General features: G+C 38.3%; 1 protein-coding gene across 1 annotated transcript in view; it reads left to right on the top strand.

Moving 5' to 3' along the window:
• VWA8 (von Willebrand factor A domain containing 8) overlaps positions 1 to 21,319 on the top strand; it is a 3,458,065-nt gene that overhangs the window by 481,376 nt on the left and 2,955,370 nt on the right. The window contains exon 5 of the mRNA XM_044071701.1: positions 19,751 to 19,918. Coding sequence (XP_043927636.1) covers positions 19,751 to 19,918 — 168 coding nt within the window. The remainder of the gene's footprint in view (positions 1 to 19,750; positions 19,919 to 21,319) is intronic.

Raw genomic sequence — 21,319 nt, 5'->3', positions numbered from 1 at the left:
TATAGTGGGATCGTTTTCTCACTATATTTGGATTGCACTTTGATAATTATCATATTTTACACCAGTTTGATGTTATAAAAATATATATTATCAAAATCTGGCCATTCATGATATGACAATTCTGTTGTTATTCATTCTGTTTTCATTTTATATTAGGGATTGATGCTTGAATATTATATTTTTTTGCCATCTATTTGGCTTGGAACATCACAGTTGTCGATTATATCATTGTACTGATCCTCTTCTTCACAATAGGTTTTTTGATCATTGTTTATCCAATTAGTCACATCTGTTGGATGATATATGACAATTTTTGATATGAACAATATCCAGGTTTGTTATATGCAATTTTTATATATATGGTTAAACTTTGCCCTTTGTCTGCATTACTATATTGACACATGTTGTTTCACATATTATAGTACGCCATTTTTTGACTGGGATCAGTAGACAGTCAAATATATACATCTTTCTATATGAATGTCTATATTTATAATACTTTCACATTAATATAGGTTCATATTACCAATATATTGTGTTTTCATGGCAGATCTGATATTTCATGTCAGGAATGGGTCATTTTCCTTTTTGGGTTAGAATACAATAACATTGGCACTTAGATAAATGGATAATTTGTTATTCTGACCATAATATTTCATTATAGTTTATGATAATTATTATAATGACATATATATTTATATGGCCTTTACAATTGGTTTTCGGTTAACATCATTTATATATTGTAGTAGGAACCAGGGTATTGTTTGTTCATTCCTGAGTCACAATATCTAATATAACAATTATGATGAGTCTTCTGGTCTTCATGGTGGTTCAGCATCAAACTTTTATATAGGCATTTCTTTGTCCGTTTTGTTTTTGATTCTCTGCTGCCCCCTTATTATAAAGAATTTTTTGGTATAATCATTTGTGTAGACGATTTGGTAATTGGTCATTATATGGACGCAGTTTCTTGTCATTGTGAACATTATCACTTTGTCAGCTGTTATTGTCCTTGACAACAACCTTTAGACCAGCTGTCGTGGTAAAAAAGTTTTTTTGACCATTATTGACAGTTGTAATCTTAGTTATTTAGCTCTTCCTAGTTCTATTCAATATGGACTTATCCAATCTTATCTCAGGACTGGTGGCTGATAGGGAAGATCTTGGGGCCTTTGGTCTAAACTCTCACACCAAAGGGAATGCCGATTTGGTAGAGAACAGTAATTTTGATACATCAAGTCAGAAACTTATTGAAGACCTGAATAGGCAATTAAGGGCATTACGTGCCAATGTGTGGCATAGTAAACTTTTCAAGGCCTATCAGGCCGCGAATATTACCCCAAGGGGGTTAAGGATATGTACTATCCCACACGTCAATAATGCAGATGATGAGTTGACCACACAATGGTCGAAAATACAACATGATGCCACAATGTCTTTTGTGGTACAATTATACAAATTTCATAATCGAGCCATAGACAATGGGTTGGCAGAGATCATGACCTTGGCAGACAAACTTAAATGTTATGAACAAGAGCCCTCTTTTGAGGTTAAGCTTAACAAAGTTGCTCAAGATTTTAAAATGTTTGATGCTGAACTACGTTCTCGCAAAATGAAGAAATTTACTAGGGATCAGGAGGATTATTCTCGTGGCAATCCATTTTCTTCCCAGTCCAAACATGTGAGATTTAACAATCTCCCCATTTCTGTTAGGAAAAGGAAAAGACCCAGGTCAATACTGAGGAAAAGCAACCAGGATGGTATTTCATCTTTTGAGGATACGTCCTCGGGTACTGATAATGAATCCCTGGCAGCAACAGGGTCTCCATCCCCCAAAAGAAGTTCTGGAGGTGCCCCTTTAGGAGCACATACAGACGCGGTGGGCGCAAACATAAGAAAAGTTCACAACGTACAGGGATTGTTGGAGATGGCATTAGGGACGTAAAACAATGTACTGTTAACAACATTTTGAATTTGTCTGACCATGTTTTGTCTGATGTCCATGTTCAGAATTTGAATAAAGGTCTAAATTTTATACCTGTTTCCATCATTTCTGAAGATGTATTTGCACAAGATTTGTCACAATTTTGTAGATTGATTAATTTGAGAATGTTTTTTGGTGACTCTGGTCATGACCCTGATAAAGGGAAATTCATATATCATAAATCCAACTTCTCTCCACCCATGAATGCTGTGGTTCAGCAGTTCCAAAATAGTGTTCTTAAGGATATGCATTTCCTTAGTTCAGATATGGCATTTAAACAGAATAATATCACTTTTAGTGAAAAACAGGCCATTTTGGAACTTCAGGAAAATAAACAGATTGTCATAACAACAGCAGACAAGGGTGGTGCTGTAGTGGTACAAAATTGGATTGATTACGACAGGGAAGCTCGTAGGCAATTGTTTGATGCCAGATACTATACACACATGGTTATGGATCCTACAAAAAGATTTACTAAATGTATTGAACGGTTCCTTAGGGATGCTTATGATAGGGGTGTAATTTCTAATGACACATTACATCAATTAACGATTAAGGACTTTAGTTCTCAATACATTTACTTTCTACCTAAGATTCATAAAGATGTTAAACATCCTCCGGGAAGACCAATAGTATCTGGCAGTAAATATCTGACGGAACCCTTATCCCTGTTTTTGACCAAATATCTCAAACCTCTGTTACCATTCATTCGCTCTAGGTTAAAAGATACAACAAACTTTCTACAAATTATATCTGACACCCAATTGGAAGATGATTGGTTCTTGTGTACGCTTGATGTGAGTGCTTTATATACCAATATTCCACATCACGCAGGTCTTAAGGCTTTGGCATATTGGCTAAATCATACAAATCTATATGGTTCCATATTTAACTCATTTTTGGTGGACATGGCAAGATATGTTCTTACTTGTAATGTCTTCTATTATAAGGATGCATGTTTCTGGCAAACCAAAGGTACAGCTATGGGGGCTTCTTTTGCCCCCATATACGCTGACCTTTTCATGGCCTATGTTGAAACCATGTTAATTTATGATTCTACCAGAAACATTTTCCTTTCAGACATGGACATCTGGAGACGTTACCTCGATGACATATGGCTGGTGTGGAGGGGGACTGAGTCTAGTTTACAGGAATTTGTTCAGTATTTGAACAATAATGAGTGGGGTTTAGGTTTCACGGAACAACATGACACTCATAATATCATATTTTTGGATGTGTCAATACACAAACTTCTGGATGGAACATTAGAGTCTGGGATATATAGGAAGTTCCCACAATACAATTCTCTGTTACATGCCTCTAGTTATCATGCTCCACACATAGCCAGGAATATACCAAAGTCCCAATTCATCAGAGCAAAACGTATCTGTTCACAACAATCTACCTATTGTACTAGCGAAAATGATCTTACACAAAGATTTAAACAAAGGGGCTATAAGGATGGAACCATTGCAGTTGCAAAGGGTCAGGTCAATAATATGGAACGTATTGATTTGCTCCAGTACAAGGATAAGTCTAATACACCATCCCAACCACTTAGACTAACCACAACTTATGGACGAAATACCAATTGTCTATCCAAGATTGTGCAGCGACATTGGAATATCCTACAGAGTAACCATGAAATTGCTAAGATTATTCCTGACAAATGTATGTTCTCTTACAGGAATGGTAAATGTTTGAAATCTTATTTCAACCATTACAAAACTAGTGATCATAAATTGAGGGATATGATCCAGACAAATATTTCTGGTGATAGTTTGCGTGGTTGTTTCCCTTGTGGCCATTGTGTAAATTGTAAATATATATGCACCACCAAGGAGTTTTCCAGTAGGAATTGTGCCAAGGTTTTTGATTTAAACATTTTTGTTAATTGTAGTAGTGATTGGGCCGTTTATTTGGCCACATGTAACTGTGGTGCATTCTACATCGGACAGACTTCTAGGTGCATCAGATTACGTATTTCAGAACATTATAGTAACATTAAACAAAAGAAAATGACCAACGCCTTATACAAACATCAGTTGACACATCCAACTGCAAAATTTTTGTTTACCATTATTGATGTTATACAAGGTGATCGAAGAAACAAAGCTGGTTGGCACAGTATTTTAAATTGCAAAGAAAAAAAGTGGATAATTAAACTGGGTGGTCTTTTTCCCCCAGGGCTTAATGAATATTTATAAGTATCTCACCAATGGTATTCTCTGATTGTATATTTAAACAGCTTGTAACATAATTGTTTTTTCATACACTGATGAAGGCTGTGTAATATACCAGCCGAAACCGGTATGTTTGTACTTGCTGTGATGCTTTAAATTCAATATATTTATTACAGTCACCTCTTGCTGGCTCCATTTTTTGACATTTCTTTTTTATTTTTAAATAAACAAAATTTTTAGCTGTGGTGGTTCACCAGGAAGTTTTATCTGCATCTGTTTAATTTTGTTCTGTCTGGTACACCTTTGGTAGTTTCTAGTTTCTCTTTACATCTTTTCCCAGTGAGGAGCCTAGACTGATGCAGTTACCTTTTGATCAAGGAGTCTGTTAGGATAATGCTTTCACCCCAGCTGTATGGGTCTTTTTAAGAACCCTCTAGTGAGAGGTTGTGTCTGTCCCTGTCCATAATAGGAAGCTGTTTTGACTATCTCCCCTGCTTCATCCTTGGTCCACTGTGATTCTGCATTAATACAAGAGTTGGACTTCACATTGCTTAATTATTGGAATAATTACAATTACAGAGTGGTGTTATGTTTGTTGCTACACGAATGCTATCACATTGGAGCCAACACTGTACAGGAACTGGGAACTTAAACAATTTCCCTTGCCAGAATACTTCTCGTGTGTTTTTAATCACCCCAGACGAGACATTGAGAGTAGACCTCCAGTTTCAGAATAATTACTTAGTGGCATGCTGATTCTTGCTTTGTGGTTGTAATTAGGCTGAAGGCAATATAGGGCAGGAACTGGGACTTTAACAGATTACTTTGTCTGTAGACTAAATACTCCCTGGCCATCTTACTGCCCTAACTTTAGACACCCCATTTTCCTTGCTCAGTAGGTTCATTGTGCAAGTGTGTATGTTGATTATTATGTGATAAACATTGAGAAATAAGCTCAGTTTTATTTTTCCAGCCACCTACTATTCCCTCTACCACATGGTTCCTTATATTTGTAGTCTAACAAGTCACATGGGTCGGAAACAGGACTAGAATACCATCTCAAGAAATCAATAGTAGAAAGAATAGGGAACACACAGGGAAGGACAGTGGAATTGAAAGAAACACAAAGTGGGGGAGAAATATTTGGGCTTGAAAATGGGGTGGGTTTGGCACAATGGTTAAGGTCTTCAACTCATAGACAAAGATACAGTGTTTGATTCTGATCTGGAGTTATTGGCTAGGCCTGAAATAACCTTTCAGGGCAGTTAGTCTATTGTTCTCCTATGAACCTATAAGAAGTGAAGCAGACCAGGAGTAGAAATTGGAAGCATCTGAAGGGGAAGTAGGCACTATGTTGGACAAATACATACACTGGAAGGAAAGATTAGCATGGTGAGATGCATTTTTCTGCATGCAATATATATGGGGAGACACAATGAAGTAAAATCCCAAGAAAATGGATAGAAACAATTCAACAAGTGTGTGACAGATTTATCTGGTGGTCAAAAGAAGAAGAAGAATAGCAAAGGGCAAGTTATGAGCAGGTAGAATGTTAGAAGAACTGGGGGCTGCTCAACTTTGATTTTATATATTAGAAACAATTTCATTCTTAGACACCACAGGCATTTTCATGTTTGTCTCAGTTGAAAATATTAACTTTTAAATGTTTTGCATGTCTTTGCTCAATGTTCTTTTTAAGTGGTTTTAACTTCATTCTAACAGTGTTAATTTAAAATGTTATACTTCAATTGTTCTATTAGTGATATTAATTAAGTTCAGGAGCTTTTGATTAGTTGTGATTGCTTTTAAATATAAACTGTTCTTGTCTTAACTCCATGCTCTGAAGAAGTCCTAATTTGTTGGATGAAAGTGCTTAGCAGGGTTGTTTTTCACTAATAAATTTGCACTTTGGAAAAGTTTTGCTCCTTGACTATTATTTGGATACTGTTTCGCTGGATCTCTCCTAGGTACATGCCCTTGTGGCATTTTGAGACTCTGGTTATTTGTTTTATTTTCACCAGGGCTTGCTTCTGCCATTTTTTTCTGGTTACAATGAAGAGTTTCCTTGGAATAAAACCTGTAAAAGATATATGTAAGGAAGACTATTTGGTACATTTTAGAAGGGCAAGCCAAAAGAAATAGAAAATAAACTGTGAGAGGAGAAGCATCAATGTATTAAATTATTTGAAAAGAGAGGCAGGTGAGGAATGGGCTGTTTTGAAGAACTCCAGAAAAAAATTGAATTTGGGGAAGGGCATTTGTTATTCTACAGAGGTCTTCTTGCAAACATTCGTAAATTGGAGGGGAGAACATAAAGCAAGTGTCAAAATGGGAAAAAGTACTGTAGGAACTATGGAGATGGAAGGAGACCCAATGGTAGGATGGGGAAGATATACAAAAGTATGAGTAAACGAGCAGCTCAGGCAGCAATGGGGGGGGGGGGGGGGTTGAGAAAGGCATGGATAAAAGAATCCAATGAATTGGAGGAAGACTATTGGGAAGGAGTTTTAAGCATGATGAAAATTTTAAATGCGAAGGGTCCAGTTGGTGAAGTTTATGTCAGATTAGTTCATAGATGTTACAGAATTCTGATAAGGGTTCAGAAAGAAGGTGGGCTTAGACATCATGGTACTGCCAGTATGATATGGTAAATGTTGTCCAGTTATTAATGTGGTGGTCATATGAGGAAATCAGACCACTGTGGGAAAAGACTTATGAAAGTTTGGAGGGAAGTATTCAAAAGGGGATTCCAGATTCTTAGCAGATGTCTTTCCATTCACTGTTGCAGTATTCTTTACATTTGGGATTCCCTGCTTTGGAAGCCCGACGTCCAGCCAGTATACCAAAGCCTACTGTTGTTTTATGGTGTGCCGAGTGTCACACATATGTTCCTTGAATAGTGTAGGGCATAAATGTGGCATCCAGAAGTACCATCCTCAGAACTACTTTGCCACCACTCCAAACGTGTTGGTCTATATGCCTATGCTGTTACTGCCAGTTTGAAAGAAGCTTTGTTCGCCGGTTTGAACACCTATGCCTTGTTTTGCTAGTACCAAGCTGTGGCAGATGAGTACCCCATTGGGGTTTTGTTTTTCTTAGATTTTTGTTACTTCAGGAGGGTTAATGTTATCCAGGAAGGGTAAATGCCAGTGTAGGAGAAAGATTCCCTATAAAGACCACCACGATAAGAGTCTTTTTTGCATAGGAGCTTCTAATGACCATACAACCTGTTCTGTTTGTCAGGAATTTTGGATGTTCAGGGGGGAGCCATGGTTGATTATCTCTGAGGGGCCTAGGGGTGTTCTGCAGATTTTAGTTAGGGAAGAAGTTCCTACTACGGTTATTGAATGCTGTCCAGGGTCAGAGCCTTCTAAGTTTTATAGGGCAGATATTCCTTTAAAGAAGAAACAAAAAAACTAAACATGTTTCTCCTGCTGCTAGGGATTCACAGAGTGAGTGGCAAACCTTTACTCAGGGTTTGTTTAATGTTTTGATGGCATTAAAACCTCCTCGGGGGGGGGGTCTGTCCCAGAGCCTCCTTGGTCCTCTACTCCCCTTAAAAGGCCCAGGGAACAGGATTCCTCTGAGGAGGAGTCGGATTCTAGTGAGGAATCCCTTGCTTACTCTTCCCAAATTCCTTCTCCTTTAGACGATGGGTCACAGGAAGAGGAATCTAATAGTCCTGATACTCCCTCTGAAGAAATTTTATTTGGGGACACACTCTCCAGGATGATGGAGTTTTTTGAATGGGATTGTGCTCAGGTCTCTGAAATCCATAAGAGGTAGTATGAGTTGTTGCAGATGGAATGTTCAAAACCTTCTGCTCTTCCTCCTGTTTTTTGCAGGTTTGTTGGATGCTTTTTTCCAATGCTTCTAAAGCTTCTGATTCTCTGACCCTGCTCCCAAGAAGCCTGATAGGTTTTTTAGGCTGCCTGAGGATTGTAACTTTTTGTACAGATGTCCTGCTGCTGGCTCCACAGTGGTGTCTGTAGTCTCTGACAAACCCTCTCAATTGCTTCCATCATTCAAGTTGCTGCCTTCTGATAGACAGCAGAACATGGAAAGGCTAGGTAAGAAGGTTTATACCTCAGCTACTCTGGCTTGTAGAACTATTAACTATGAGACATGTATGTCCAGGTATGTGTTGGCTTTTCTTTCTCAGGCTTGTTAGCTTATTTCTGATCTCCCAGACTCCCCATCCTCTTTTCAAGAAGTTTTTTTGTTTCTCTGTTGCTTCCTGGCATTTTCGATTCTCTACTGCCCTTAGGCCTTTCTACTGCCCAAGGGTATTCAGCAAATGCCTCACTTCTGCTTCTCTACTTTGCCCTTTGGTCTTTTTACTGCCCAAGGGTATTCACCAAATGCCTCACTTCTGCTCTTTCTTTGTTAGAGACTTCCTCTCAAGTGGTTTGTCATTCTATCAAATGGAGTTATGATGCAGCAGATGCCTCTTCTAGGCCTGCTGCTTTTGGTTCAGTGATAAGAAGGTATTCAAGGCTTCAACCTTTATCAAGGATAAATTGATGGATGCTCCTCTTGATAATAAACATTTGTTTGGGGGAGGAGCTGTTGGTTTATTTAAGTTCCTTCAGGATAAGGGGCCTTACAGGATCTCAAACATGTGTGTTTCTCCTGTGCCTCAATTTCAGGGAAACTATCCCAATAAGCCAACCTTTGTTCACAGGCAATTTCATCCTCCTACTAAGGCAAAAGGAGTGGCAAGCAAGCTCTTCCTGCTAAGGCTACTCAGACTTCAGGGACTCAGAAGTCTTCCTTTCCTGATAAACCAGGTGTTGTGGGACTATCCATCTCTTCCCACCCACATTCTTCTTTCTGTTCACCTTTCTTTTTCTCTTCCTGTTTGATTCCAGATTAGTCAGGATTCTTGGGTTCTATCCATTATGTGCTAGGGGTATTTTGTGGTGTGGAAATCCCATTCCTCATTTATGGGCATTTCTCAGCCTCCTCTGGAACAACTTCCTTTTTCCCCAGAGGTTCTTTGAGACCTTCTGACTAAGGGTACTATTCAAAAGGTACTTGTGTCCCAAAGGGGGGGAGGGGGTTTTACTCCAGAATGTTTCTAGTGCCCAGAAAAGAGGGTACTTGGAGACCAGTTGTAGACCTTTCTCATCTAAACACCTTTCTGAAGGTGCCTTCTTTTCGGATGCTGTCTATTCAGACTATGTTTCCTCTTTTGCTCCCTCAGGCCTATATGGTGTCTCTAGATGTCAGAGATGCTTATTTTCGTATTCCGATCTATCCTCTTTTCAGGAAGTTTTTGTGTTTCTCTGTTGCTTCTTGGCATTCTCTACTTTGCCCTTTGGCCTTTCTACTTCCCCAAGGGTATTCACCAAATGCCTCACTCGTGATTGCTTTTTGTAGGCTTCAGGGAATCCAAATATTTCTTTACTTGGACAATTTGCTGATTCAGGCATCCTCTCTAGAGATTCTGTTGCAGAATCTTCATTTTGCTCTTTCCCTACTTCGGGTCTTTATCATAATGTCGAATACTGACAAGTTCGAAGCACTAAACTTCGAACTTGAAAGTTCAAAGTGTAAAAACATTGAAACGTATAACAGAGATTGCTGTAGAGTGTCGGAAGGGAAGATTTCCCTTTACTGCACTGTAGTGCGATCTCGGAGTTGGTATATTTAAGTAGCGGAGGGTGTGGGGGCCCCTGCATAGAGCTTTTTTTTTTGTTTGTTTTGGGTTTTGAATGTTTTTTTTTTTTTTACATTCAATGTTTTTAGACTTTGAGATTTCAAGTTCAAAGTTTGAAGCTTCAAAGTTGTCAGCATTCGACAATCTGATATAGACCCCCCCTACTTCATAACCTGGGGTTCAAAATAAACTTCAAAAAGTCTTCTCTGACTCCTTCTCAGGATCATGTCTTTCTGGGTTGCAGGACTCAGATGTTGTCTAAGCTGGCATCCCTGCCTCCTCCAAAGGCATTAACTCTCATTTCCTTCATTCAAACGCTTATTCCTCTGGACTCCATTACAGCCAGGGAGTTTCTGAGAGCTCTGAGCTTCAAGACATCCACCATTCCTATAATTCCTCTGGCCAAACTCCACATGTGAAAGTTTCAGTGGTTTCTGAAGTCAGTTTTGTCGCATGTCTCATGTATCAAATGAGGAACTGAGGCTGGGTATGCGTTCATGTCATTTATTATACATAAACACATCAAGAGCTAAAACTGGAACATATAATTCAAACTTAATAAGTTAACTGAATGACGTGTTACTTCAAATACACTCCCATCTGCATCTCCATTCATAACTGCACTCACTCTGGCTATACAAAATGGCAATGATCTTGCACATGCTCAATAGCTTATATGCATGTGCTATCTAGCTACAGTGGCTGACTAGGTACAATACACACAACAATCTACATCCTCCCTCTTTGATTTGTTCAACATGCAATAGGAGAACAAGACATTTTCACAAGGTAGATATCACATCAACGTTTAACAACAAATGAACTCAAGTCCAAGTCGCTATGTATTTCAGATTGGGTCTGGAAATTCTACCCAATCTGGTCACATAAAAACTTTGACTAGGTTTAGCAATAGGGACAGTCTCTGGGGATTCTTTTACAATTGAAACTTTGGGGGTTACATCAGGATTACTTGAAGAAAGTACACTGTCCTTTGGAATTCGAACAAGTGTAGAGTCATTGTGAGAAATAGTCATTGCCACAGGCGTTCTGCTGCATCATTGTTTCGTAGACTGGTAGTATGTCTTTGATTCCTTCTGAAATCCACTCCTTCAGCTTGTACAATGTAAGATCTCGGTTCTTCACAAATGTTTTTGACGATTCCCACTCGGCTGTATCCTGTAGATGTTTGCATTTTCACAACTTCTTGTAGTAATGGTCTGAGAGTGGTTTGCTGGCTTTATCATAGTGCAACTTTTGTGACTGACCTTTTCTCAAAAGTTGAGCCTTGGCCATTCTGTTGTTCTTTGCATTTGGTATCAGTAATTGTTTACTGATTGGAAGGGTTGTTCTAGTCTCTCTGGGCATCAATCTCTGAGCAGGTGAACCAAGCAAATTATCTTGAGGAATGTTTCTGAGATTAAGTAGGTTAAGAAAAACATCGGTACCAGCTCTCTTGGATTTCTCCTGCAAGTACTTCACACTTTGAACTGCACACTCGGCTAATCCATTGGACTGTGAATACTCAAGACTATTAGTAACATGGACAAAGTCCCAAGACTCAGCAAATCTCTTAAACTGATGACTGCTAAACTGTGCATGATTGTTAGATACGACTTTGTGTGGACTACCATGGACAGAAAAATGCCGCTTCAATTTTGTAGAGTGCTAGACATTACATTAGGAAGAAGGTCAATTTCAAACCAATTCTAATAAGAGTCTACTAGTACTAAGTAATGTAGACTATTTCATTGGAAAATTTCAGTAACGACCGTCGACCATGGTAATTCAGGAATCTGGTTTAGCTGAAGTGATTCTTTTTGTTGGTGCGATTTAGTGCTGTTACAAATTGAACATGCTAGAGTTTCCTTCTCTATATCTTTTGAAATGGAAGGCCAAAATACTATGCCTCTTGCCTTTCTTTTGGTAGAATCAGTACCCAGGTGACCACAGTGCAAAATCTTGATGTATTCCTGTTGTAATCTTGAAGGAATTATCACTTTAGGACCTTTCATGATGATTCCATCTTCCTTCAGAACTCATCTCTATAAGAAAAATACTTGTGTATGTCAAGTAGTAAACTGGTTTGTCATGCTGGTCATCCTTGACTGATAACATGTTTCAGCTTCTGGAAAATTGGGTCTGAAGCTATGTGATTTCTGAGTTCATCAAGATGTGATGAGGAAAACTTTCTGACTTCCATGACCTCAAAGTTTGCTTTCAAATTGTCATGCTGATCTATTGTTTGTCAAAAGCATCAGCAAGGTATAGAAATTTGCCTTTTGTATAGACAATATTGAAATTATAATTCTGCAGTTTTAACATCATGCATTGCAAGCATGGTGGGGCTTGTATGTATTGTCTTTTTTTAGAGTCAATAGAGGCTGGTGATCAGTCTATATTTGGATAGGTGTGCCATAAATATAATCATTGAACATGCAAACACTACTGCCAAAAGCTCTTTTTCAATTTGAGCATATTGCATTTCAGTTTGGGTTAAAGTTGTGGACACATAGGCTATTGGTACACCTTCATGAAAACATGCTGCACCAAGACCATACTTTGAAGCATCACACAAAAGAGTTACAGGTTTATGAACATCAAAATATCTCAGTGTGGTTGGACTGGCAATTTTCTGTTTCAGAACTTCAAATGCTTTTTTGTGTTGTTCCAAGCAGGGTCAGTTTACATTTTTGTGTGTCAACTCACATAACGGTCCTAAAAGTTCACTCAGGTCTGGGATGAACTTTCCTAAATAGTTGACTATACCAAGAAAACGTTGTAAAGATGTGACGTTGTCTGGAACTGGCATCTCAAGAACTGCTGCTTGCTTAGACAAATCTGGTTGTAAGCCAGAATTGGTAAACAAATCACCCACATAAGAAACTTATTTGGGTATATATTAAATCAGGAAACGACAATTTATTGACCCCCCCATGTAAGCAAAAGCTTACAAACCCGAACACATAGAACAGCGATTTTTTTTCCAGGGAAAAAAATCACTGTTCCAAAAAAGAAAAAAAAACTTTAAAACATTACGGGGCTTCGCCCCCTACTTAAATATATCAACTGCGAGATCGCACTACAGTAACAAAAATGGCAAAATAACAAAGACGGCCAAGCGATTTCTTTCCCAGGGAAAGAATTTGCTTATATGCCATTTTGTGCTTTCAAGTTCGATCAAGATGCATTTCTGTAAACTCGTATTTGACAAATCTCAGTGGCTTTGCTCAACATTAAATCACTATCTTGAAGCAAATTTTTTCTCACTGCATCATTGTTAACACCACACACAAGCCTATCTTTTCTCAACACATCTCATAAATCATCAAATCTGCATGTTTTTGATTTATTTCTTAAGTCAGTAATATATGCTGCTCTAGTTGGCAGGTGCATACACAAATGAACATTCCTCTCAGTGGCCAGCAAATTTAAGAAGTATGAATGCCTTTGTACGTGCGTCTTTATCAGAAAATGCATCCTGTATGAAAATATATTCTTGTTCAAACACTCACCAATTCTCAGTATTATTATTATTATTATTATTATCAAACACCAGTGGTCCAGGTCTGTGAAATCCCTCTGCCATAACAACAAAATGTGTTTAAAATATAAGCATAGATCAGGTATTGTAATTATGCCCAACTGTACAACAGTCTTTCTGAAAAGACTTCATTTCAACACTGCAAACTCTGTGAACATTCCAGAAACTTTGGATACTTCTAAAAGTTTTATTAATGAGAGAAAGTAATACATTGTGAAAAAAATCGGTCATTTTAGTCTTTCCATACATTTTAAACACTTCAGAAATTATTTTGAACACTTCTGTAATTATTTTGAATACTTTTATCAGTATGTCGTTATTTTGGATATTTTATGTTCATAATTATTTCAAATGTTTTGAGTGCTTCGCCACTTATTTGGTGACTAAAAAATCATTTAAATGAGTTCAAGTACCTTTGAATAACCGCTGACCTGCTTGCGAGTTAGATGCTGTGTATTTTTCCACTTCTAACTGCATGCCTGGTTTGTAAGTAGCTTCAGATCCCATTCTGACATCATGTCGCATGTCTCGTGTATCAAATGAGACACTGAGCCTGGGTATGCATTCAAGTCATTTATTATAAATAAACACATCAGGAGCTGTAACTGAACAGATACTTCGAACTTCATATACTAACTGCCCGACTTGTTACTTCAGACAGACTCGCATGTGCATCTCCATTCATGCCTGCACTCAGTCTGACTGACTATACAAAGTGGCACTGATCTTGCACGTGCTCAGTAACTTATATGCATGTGCTATCTAGCTGCAGTGTTTGACTAGGTACAATACACACAATAATCTACAAGTTTGGATTCAACATGCACATTCTCTAGACTTTCTAGTTCCTCTTCTTCCTCGTCTCTAGAAGGAACTTCACTGCTGGATCCAGCAGTTGTCTCTAAATCCAGGGCTCCCTTTTCATCCCCTCTTCCCTCTCAGGAACTGTTCACAGATGCTTCAGACAAGGGATGGGGAGCAGCTTTTGGCTCTCTAAAAGTACAGGGAATGTGGTCATCTCTTCAGCAGAAGGAGCACATCAGTGTCAAACAGATGAGAGCTCTTATGCTGGCTCTTCTGGCTTTTCATCCACTTTTCTGTCCAAGACCTCTCAAGGTATTCGCAGACAATACCACAGTGATGTGGTATATAAACAAACAGGGAGGAACAAAATCTTACTTTTTTTGCCTGTTGGCACTCCTCGGGTGGGATCTTTTTATCCAGTATCAAGTGACTCTTCAGGCAATTTACATCCCTTCAGGTCAAAACATTGTGGCAGACACAAACACTGTGAGAAGGTCCTTAACTCATTCCCATAATTGGAAGACAATCTGTTTGCCTCCCCTGTGAACAGACAACTTCCTCTATTTTGTGCTGTGCCAGAGTCCCAGATCCTCTGGTGTGGAAGGTGGATGCCACCTTTATGCATTGCCTCCTCTTCCTTTCATTCCAAAAGTCCTGTTCAGAATTCAACAGGATGCTCCCATAATATTGTTGGTGACTCCCTTTTGGCCGCAACAGCATTGTTTTCCTCTTCTTCTGCATTTAGCTAAGAGCAATCATCACAAATTACCTCACAGGGTGACTCTACTCACACAGGAGAAGGGACCTCTCATCAATCCCCACCTGTCCACTCCTTCAACTGACACTGTGGGTGATAGGATTTTGATTCTGCATAAACACCTTTTTTTTCCTGAGGACATGCTGAGAGTCCTGTAGGAGGCTAGGAAACCCACTACTAGGAAATTCTACTTATCCAAATGGAAGAGGTTTTCTATTTGTTGTCTCTCTTGTAACCTGTACCCACTTACTGTGGATGTTCATTTGGTTCTCTCTTATTTGTGTGAGTTTGTCAATGCTCGTTTGGCCTGTTCTTCTATTAAGGCCCGCTTATCAGCTGTCTCAGATTGTCTGCCTTTATCTCCTCTTTTAGAGTCTAGATTTGAGCATAAAAAATTCGTTAAAGGCGTCCTTCATATTGGACCTCCCAGGAAGCCTGTTCCTCCTCCCTGGGATCTTAATTTTATCTTGGATAAGTTAATTCAGGCTCCCTTTGAGCCTGCTGCTTCAGCTTCCTTGCAGCATTATTCTTGGAAGACTGTTCTTTTGTTGGCTGTTACTTGTGCCAGACAGGTGTCTGAACTTCAAGCCCTTATGGCTTGTCATTCTCTTTTGATATTTCCTAAGAACAGGTTTTCCTTGTGTACTAATCCTTCTTTTATTCCCAAGGTGGTTAATGAGTTGCCTCTTAATTAGTCTAGTCATTTGCCTACTCTTTTCCCTTCTCTGTAATCTGCCATTGAGGAGATGCTGCATACTTTGGATGTGCATGGACAACTCATATTTTATTTGGATAAGACTAAGTCTGTTTGAAAATCTGATCAGTTTTTAATTTCCTTTCATCCTAGGTCCCTAGGATTAGCTGTATCCAAGCAAACTATTTCTTCTGAGATCTCTAAGGCTATTTCTTTTTCTTATACTTTTCATGGTAAGAGCCCTCCTTCTTCTGTAAAGGCTCATTCTACTAGAGCTGTGGCTTCTTCTGTTGTTTTATTCAAGAGGTAGGATGCTAATTCTATTTTTGAAGCAGCTACATGGACTTCTGTGCGTACTTTTACCAAGCACTATAAGTTGGATGGAATCTCCAGAGCTAGAGCTGATTTTGCTAGGGCCCTTCTTCATGACTTCCTAGAAGGTTCTACTAGACCTTCCTCCTCACAAGTTTCTTCCTGAGCTTTGGCATTCTGCCAAACGTAAAGAATACTGCAACAGTGAATGGAAGGACATAATACAGTTGTGCAAATTGTACCATAACAGTAGATGTCCTTTCCTTCACTGTTTCAGTATTTACTCCCTCCTCCCTGTTGTCATTTTTCCTTCCTGGATGCACTGGTTACCTCTTGGGTTTCCTTGGACTGCTATTCCTACTGGGACAATCAGTTCTGAGGATGGTACATCTGGATGCCACCTTTATGCCATATGCTACTCGAAGAGCATGTGTATGACATTCGGTTTACCTTAAAGCAACAGTAGACTTTGGTATACTGGCCGGACGTTGGGCTTCCAAGGCAGAGAATCCCAAATGTAAAAAATATTGCAACAGTAAAGGAAAGGACTTTTGCTGTTATGGTAAGATTTTACACAACTTTTTTTATTCCTGTTTGATGTTGAGATCATAAGTAGGAAAATGCTAAAAGAAAAGAGATTGAAATTGCAGTCAGTAGTGGAGGATGAAGAAACTAGTGGGAGTGTGGAAAGAAAGGCATATAGCTGAATGTACAAAGGAGGGAATGAAAGTATTGATGAGTAATGTGAGATTTGGAAATGGAGAGTGGGTTGAAAAAAGATGCAGAAATGGTGGAAAAATGGAGAAGTACAACAAAAGAAGGCACAGAGGAAATAGTGATATAAACTAAGTAATCATTTAAGGGAAAAAGAGTGTAATTAAGGAGATAGTAGTAGTTGTAAAGAGCATCAGAGATGTCAGTATAAGTGCTACAGTGAGGTGGGGAGGGAGCTTGTGAAGGTTGTTATGAAAAGCCAAAAAAGGGGTAGTAATGGAGAATGTTTTATAAAACAATCTAGAAGGAATGGTATTATTGATTAAATATGATTTATGTAAAGGCTTATTAGTACTGTCTGAGAGGATTGTGAAAAAATAATCTGATATTATTCTACCGTTTTGGAAAAATAGTAAAAATTATACAAATCAAAACAGTCTAACTAGCCAAACCTTCAGTACCTTACAATGTTCTCTACTCTTGCCCAAATAAATAGATGACATATCTATACCAAACAAAGGCGAAACTTGAAAGTAAAAAAATCTCCAGTACTCTAAAATGCCACTCAAACGTGCTCACAGAATGTTTGATTATTTAACTGCTTTTGTCTTCTATGAAACAAACCTTCATCGAAGCTTAACATTTTGTCACTAGTAACCATTAACATTTAAAATATGTAACAAACACACGATTTACACAAGTAAAAAAATGTGCATCTTGCTTTGTTTCGCTTGCTTCTCAAAATACTGTTAATTGATACTGCTTGCCTGATAGCTTATTGTCTTGAAAATATGGTTTCCAATATAATTCTGTTTTCAACAAATGGTTTTGCCAAATACCCCCTTCCAAATTTCTTCAGTTTCTCTAATATAAAAAAATGTGAACATTAAAGTGATTTTCCATCGTTAGTAAATGCATTGTTGCATATGTGCCACAATGCATTTTTGCACTTCTCTGTACTAATGTGTTTGGGATGTTTTTTTAATAAGAAGCTTTGTTGACTTTATATTAAACCATGCCCTTGAGGTAATCCATACACTTTAATGGGACACCTTTCCACGTGTATGGTATTGCCTCATAAATGTCTGTGGATGCTGTACACATCTTTCCTATTCTGATGCCACTATGGTTAAAGTTTACTGTTTTCCTTGTGACATCAGTGTCTGAAAAATGGTGTATTTCTCCAAATTACCCTTGGAAGTGTACCCTTTTGGTCAGAGGTGCTGTTTGGCAGCTTTTGTATCACATGCTGTGGTGCATAGGTAAGGTAAAAACATCAAAAAATCATTTTAAAATTAACATATAATACCACGTGTGCTTTGACAATGCATTTTAAAAAATCCCATTTTTAATGGCATATTCATGTTGATATATTCTTAGTCTCATCTTTTTTTTGTTATCTGTTTTGCCTGTATAAAAGGCAGAACAAGAAAAGCAAGTTGCAAAGTAAACAGTTCTTGCAGAGTTACAATTAAAATGACCCCTGCAGTTAAATACTTTACCACAAGCTGTAGTCATAATATATTTATTGCCACTGATGAATTTGCAGTGTTTACATGCACTGCACCAGAACATTCCAAAAGGATAGTGACTATTCCCTTAGTGTTGTTGTGTTCCAACTTATGTTTAATATTTAAACCATTCTTATATGCAAATTTTGGTTCTTTACCAATCTTGTGACACAGCCCCTCACATTGAAATAAGTCCCAGAGTTTTTTTTAACAATTTGTTGAATTTCATTATTATTCATTGAAAATGGTAGACAAAAAGCTTTGTTAGTCATTTTTTAAGTTGACTTCTCTTTTAGTGTTATTGGCTTTAAGTATTGGTGTAACCTTTTTTATATACTTCCTTTATTATATAGTGAACTAATTTTGCATGATATGATCTATCCTCCCCTTAAAAAAATAAATAAATAAATTAAATTGCTTTAAGGCCCCAACTTCATTATCAAACAATTCATCATTTGAAACCAATAGCAAAAGCCTGACAAATTGGCCTTTAACTATGTTATATTTAATATGGTACGTGTGGTTACTACTAAACTATAAGTACACTAAAAGTTAATTTTCTAAAAATGTTTGGTTCAAATTCTTATAAATAGCTTTATGCAAATAATTGATCAACTTGGCAGAAATGTAACTTGTAAAACTTAAAGAAGTGCATTTTTTTCAAATAACTAAAAAGATCTTTAAGAACTATGATACTACTATTCCATAAAATAAATATATTGCCCAGAAAATGTAAATATAAATGAATATTCCTAAAATTGTCACTACTGAAAACAATGTCCTTTTCTCTTTTACACAAAGTTAAAGCAGCAAAAATGGTGGCAGTCACTACACTCGTGGCAACTCACATTTTTTGTTTAAAATATTCACCTTCAAATAGCCACTGTCAGGGACAGACATCTGAAAAGTGGTAATTAGTAAAAGGGTTAGTAAAGCAGGCAAGAATGTAGTTTGTCATATTTGTACATCTTTTAAACATAAACGTGCATTAGCCAGTGTAGGGGGAATTAATCAGCACCATAGGAGCAGTGAGGCATCATTGGCATTGCATCATTTCTTGCAACATGCCGATGATGTTTATTAATCCAAGTTAAATACTCCTGCTGACACAAGTTATTGCTAAATTGTTCCAACTACTATTAATATTTCTCAGACATATTGTGTGTCTTTATTTATTCAGCCAGGTCACTAGTGATTTTGAAAATTAAAGAACATAAATAAGTAAGGACTTTGTTTCTAGAAAAGCTCAGCAAAAAGTGTAAATGACTGACTTATTTTATGGACATGGGTCAAAATTTGTTTTGGAATTTATTATTCTGTTTTGTAGGATTACCATTTTAGACTTGCATGATAATTTGTAGCATTTACATGGCCATTGTTGAAGTACTGGAGTAGTTGTCTGGCTTGCTATAAATCAAGTAGTGTTTGCAGTCTTCTCTACTGTATCTGTGAGGCATAGTCAATTGATTAACTACATTGTTGTTTACGTATTCAAGTCAGTGTAAAGCATTTGAGCCAAAATTAATTTTAAAAAGGTGTATGCTTCATTAATGTTCTGTGACTGATGCAGCTTTTTTGTGTTCAACAGTGTGCAGTTCGTGCAGCTACAGAAGGCAGAGTTCTGGTGCTTGAAGGACTAGAAAAAGCTGAGCGCAATGTGCTGCCTGTTCTGAACAATTTGCTGGAGAACAGGGAGATGCAGCTTGAGGATGGTCGTTTTTTAATGGCTGCAGATCGGTATGACAAATTACTGAAGGTAATCATGTGCATATGTTTTAATAAAGCAGTTTACTTATTGTGGAGTACTTTTATTAGAAATTTATGTCACTTGAAGTCATTCTGTCTTTAAAGATGCTACACACAGTTTTTTAGTACTTAATAAATAAGCACCTATCCAGGCATGTCTAAGGGTCATCTCCCTGTGTTTTCTCCTGTTTACCTGATGAATCTGGGCATCTTGGGGCAATGCAGCAATTGCCTCATGTACACAGACAACCATCTCCTCCTACCACTCAACACTACAACCTGTGAGAGAAGCACTTATATAGCCAAACTGGAAGCAAAGCTCTCTTCACCCAAGACTAGACTAGACAGTCAAGAGGAGAAGGTAACACTTGCGCCACACCTCACTCATCACATAGTCCTTCAAAACCTACACCACCAAAACACACACACAGAAACACAAAACACACACCTACATTCGCGGAGGCTCTCAGTATAAGTTTGCCCAAACAACTGGGACCTCCAAAGCAGAAAGGCAAGCAAACTCCACCCCCCAACACAACCCAAATGAACATAGCCCACAAATTCAGTGTGCCACTCAACCACAGCCCATAAGGCATAACAATGTACCCAACACACTAGTCATAGTTGACCCTGTAGTCAGGCACACTGATGTTTCACTCACCAGGCTAAACAAGGAGAAAGTTACTGTCAGCTGCCTGTCGGGTGCCAGGATCCACCACATAACGCATGCACTCAGGTCACTCCACAACAAGTACAAATATGACTCTGTCATTGTTCATATTGGTGTGAATGACCTGAGACGTACCTCCCTGGACTACATGAAAAGAGACATGGAGGAGCTGTCCGATCTTGTAGCCGAGGCAGGTTTGACCCTAGCCCTGAGTAGCAACCAGCCATCACCCGGAATGATACCACAGTACAAGGACAAAATGATTGACTTCAACAATTGGCTAAGCTTCTGGTATCATTCTAAGGGGATCCAGTATTTGTCTGCCTGGGATGACATGATCGACAGACCACAATGCTTTGCCAGAGATGGCCTGCACCTGTCGCCCTTGTGATTCTGGATACTGGCTAAGGCTCTTGCTGCCCCTATAGTGCCTTTTTTAGGCAAGGTTCAAATAACAAATTCACCACCATAACAGGAACAGGCAAGCAAAAACTGAGGGTAATGCTACTCAATGCTAGAAATCTAAACCTCAAAATACACTCACTCGAGGCACACCTTAAAATGGAGAACACTGACATCTGTGCAGTGACAGAGACCTGGTTCAAAGTTTCAGAGAGCACCCCTGCATTACCAGGCTATAATTCATACCACACCTTTTGGCCACCTAACCTGGACTGAAGCACTAAAGGCGGAGGTGTGTCCATATTCATTAAGGATATCCACACCTCCAGGCTAGTTGCA

This window comes from Protopterus annectens, chromosome 5.part0, assembly GCF_019279795.1.
Source record: "Protopterus annectens isolate FY-2018-M chromosome 5.part0, PAN1.0, whole genome shotgun sequence".
Classification (NCBI taxonomy): domain Eukaryota; kingdom Metazoa; phylum Chordata; order Ceratodontiformes; family Protopteridae; genus Protopterus; species Protopterus annectens.
This window is presented reverse-complemented; position numbering and strand designations above follow the sequence as displayed.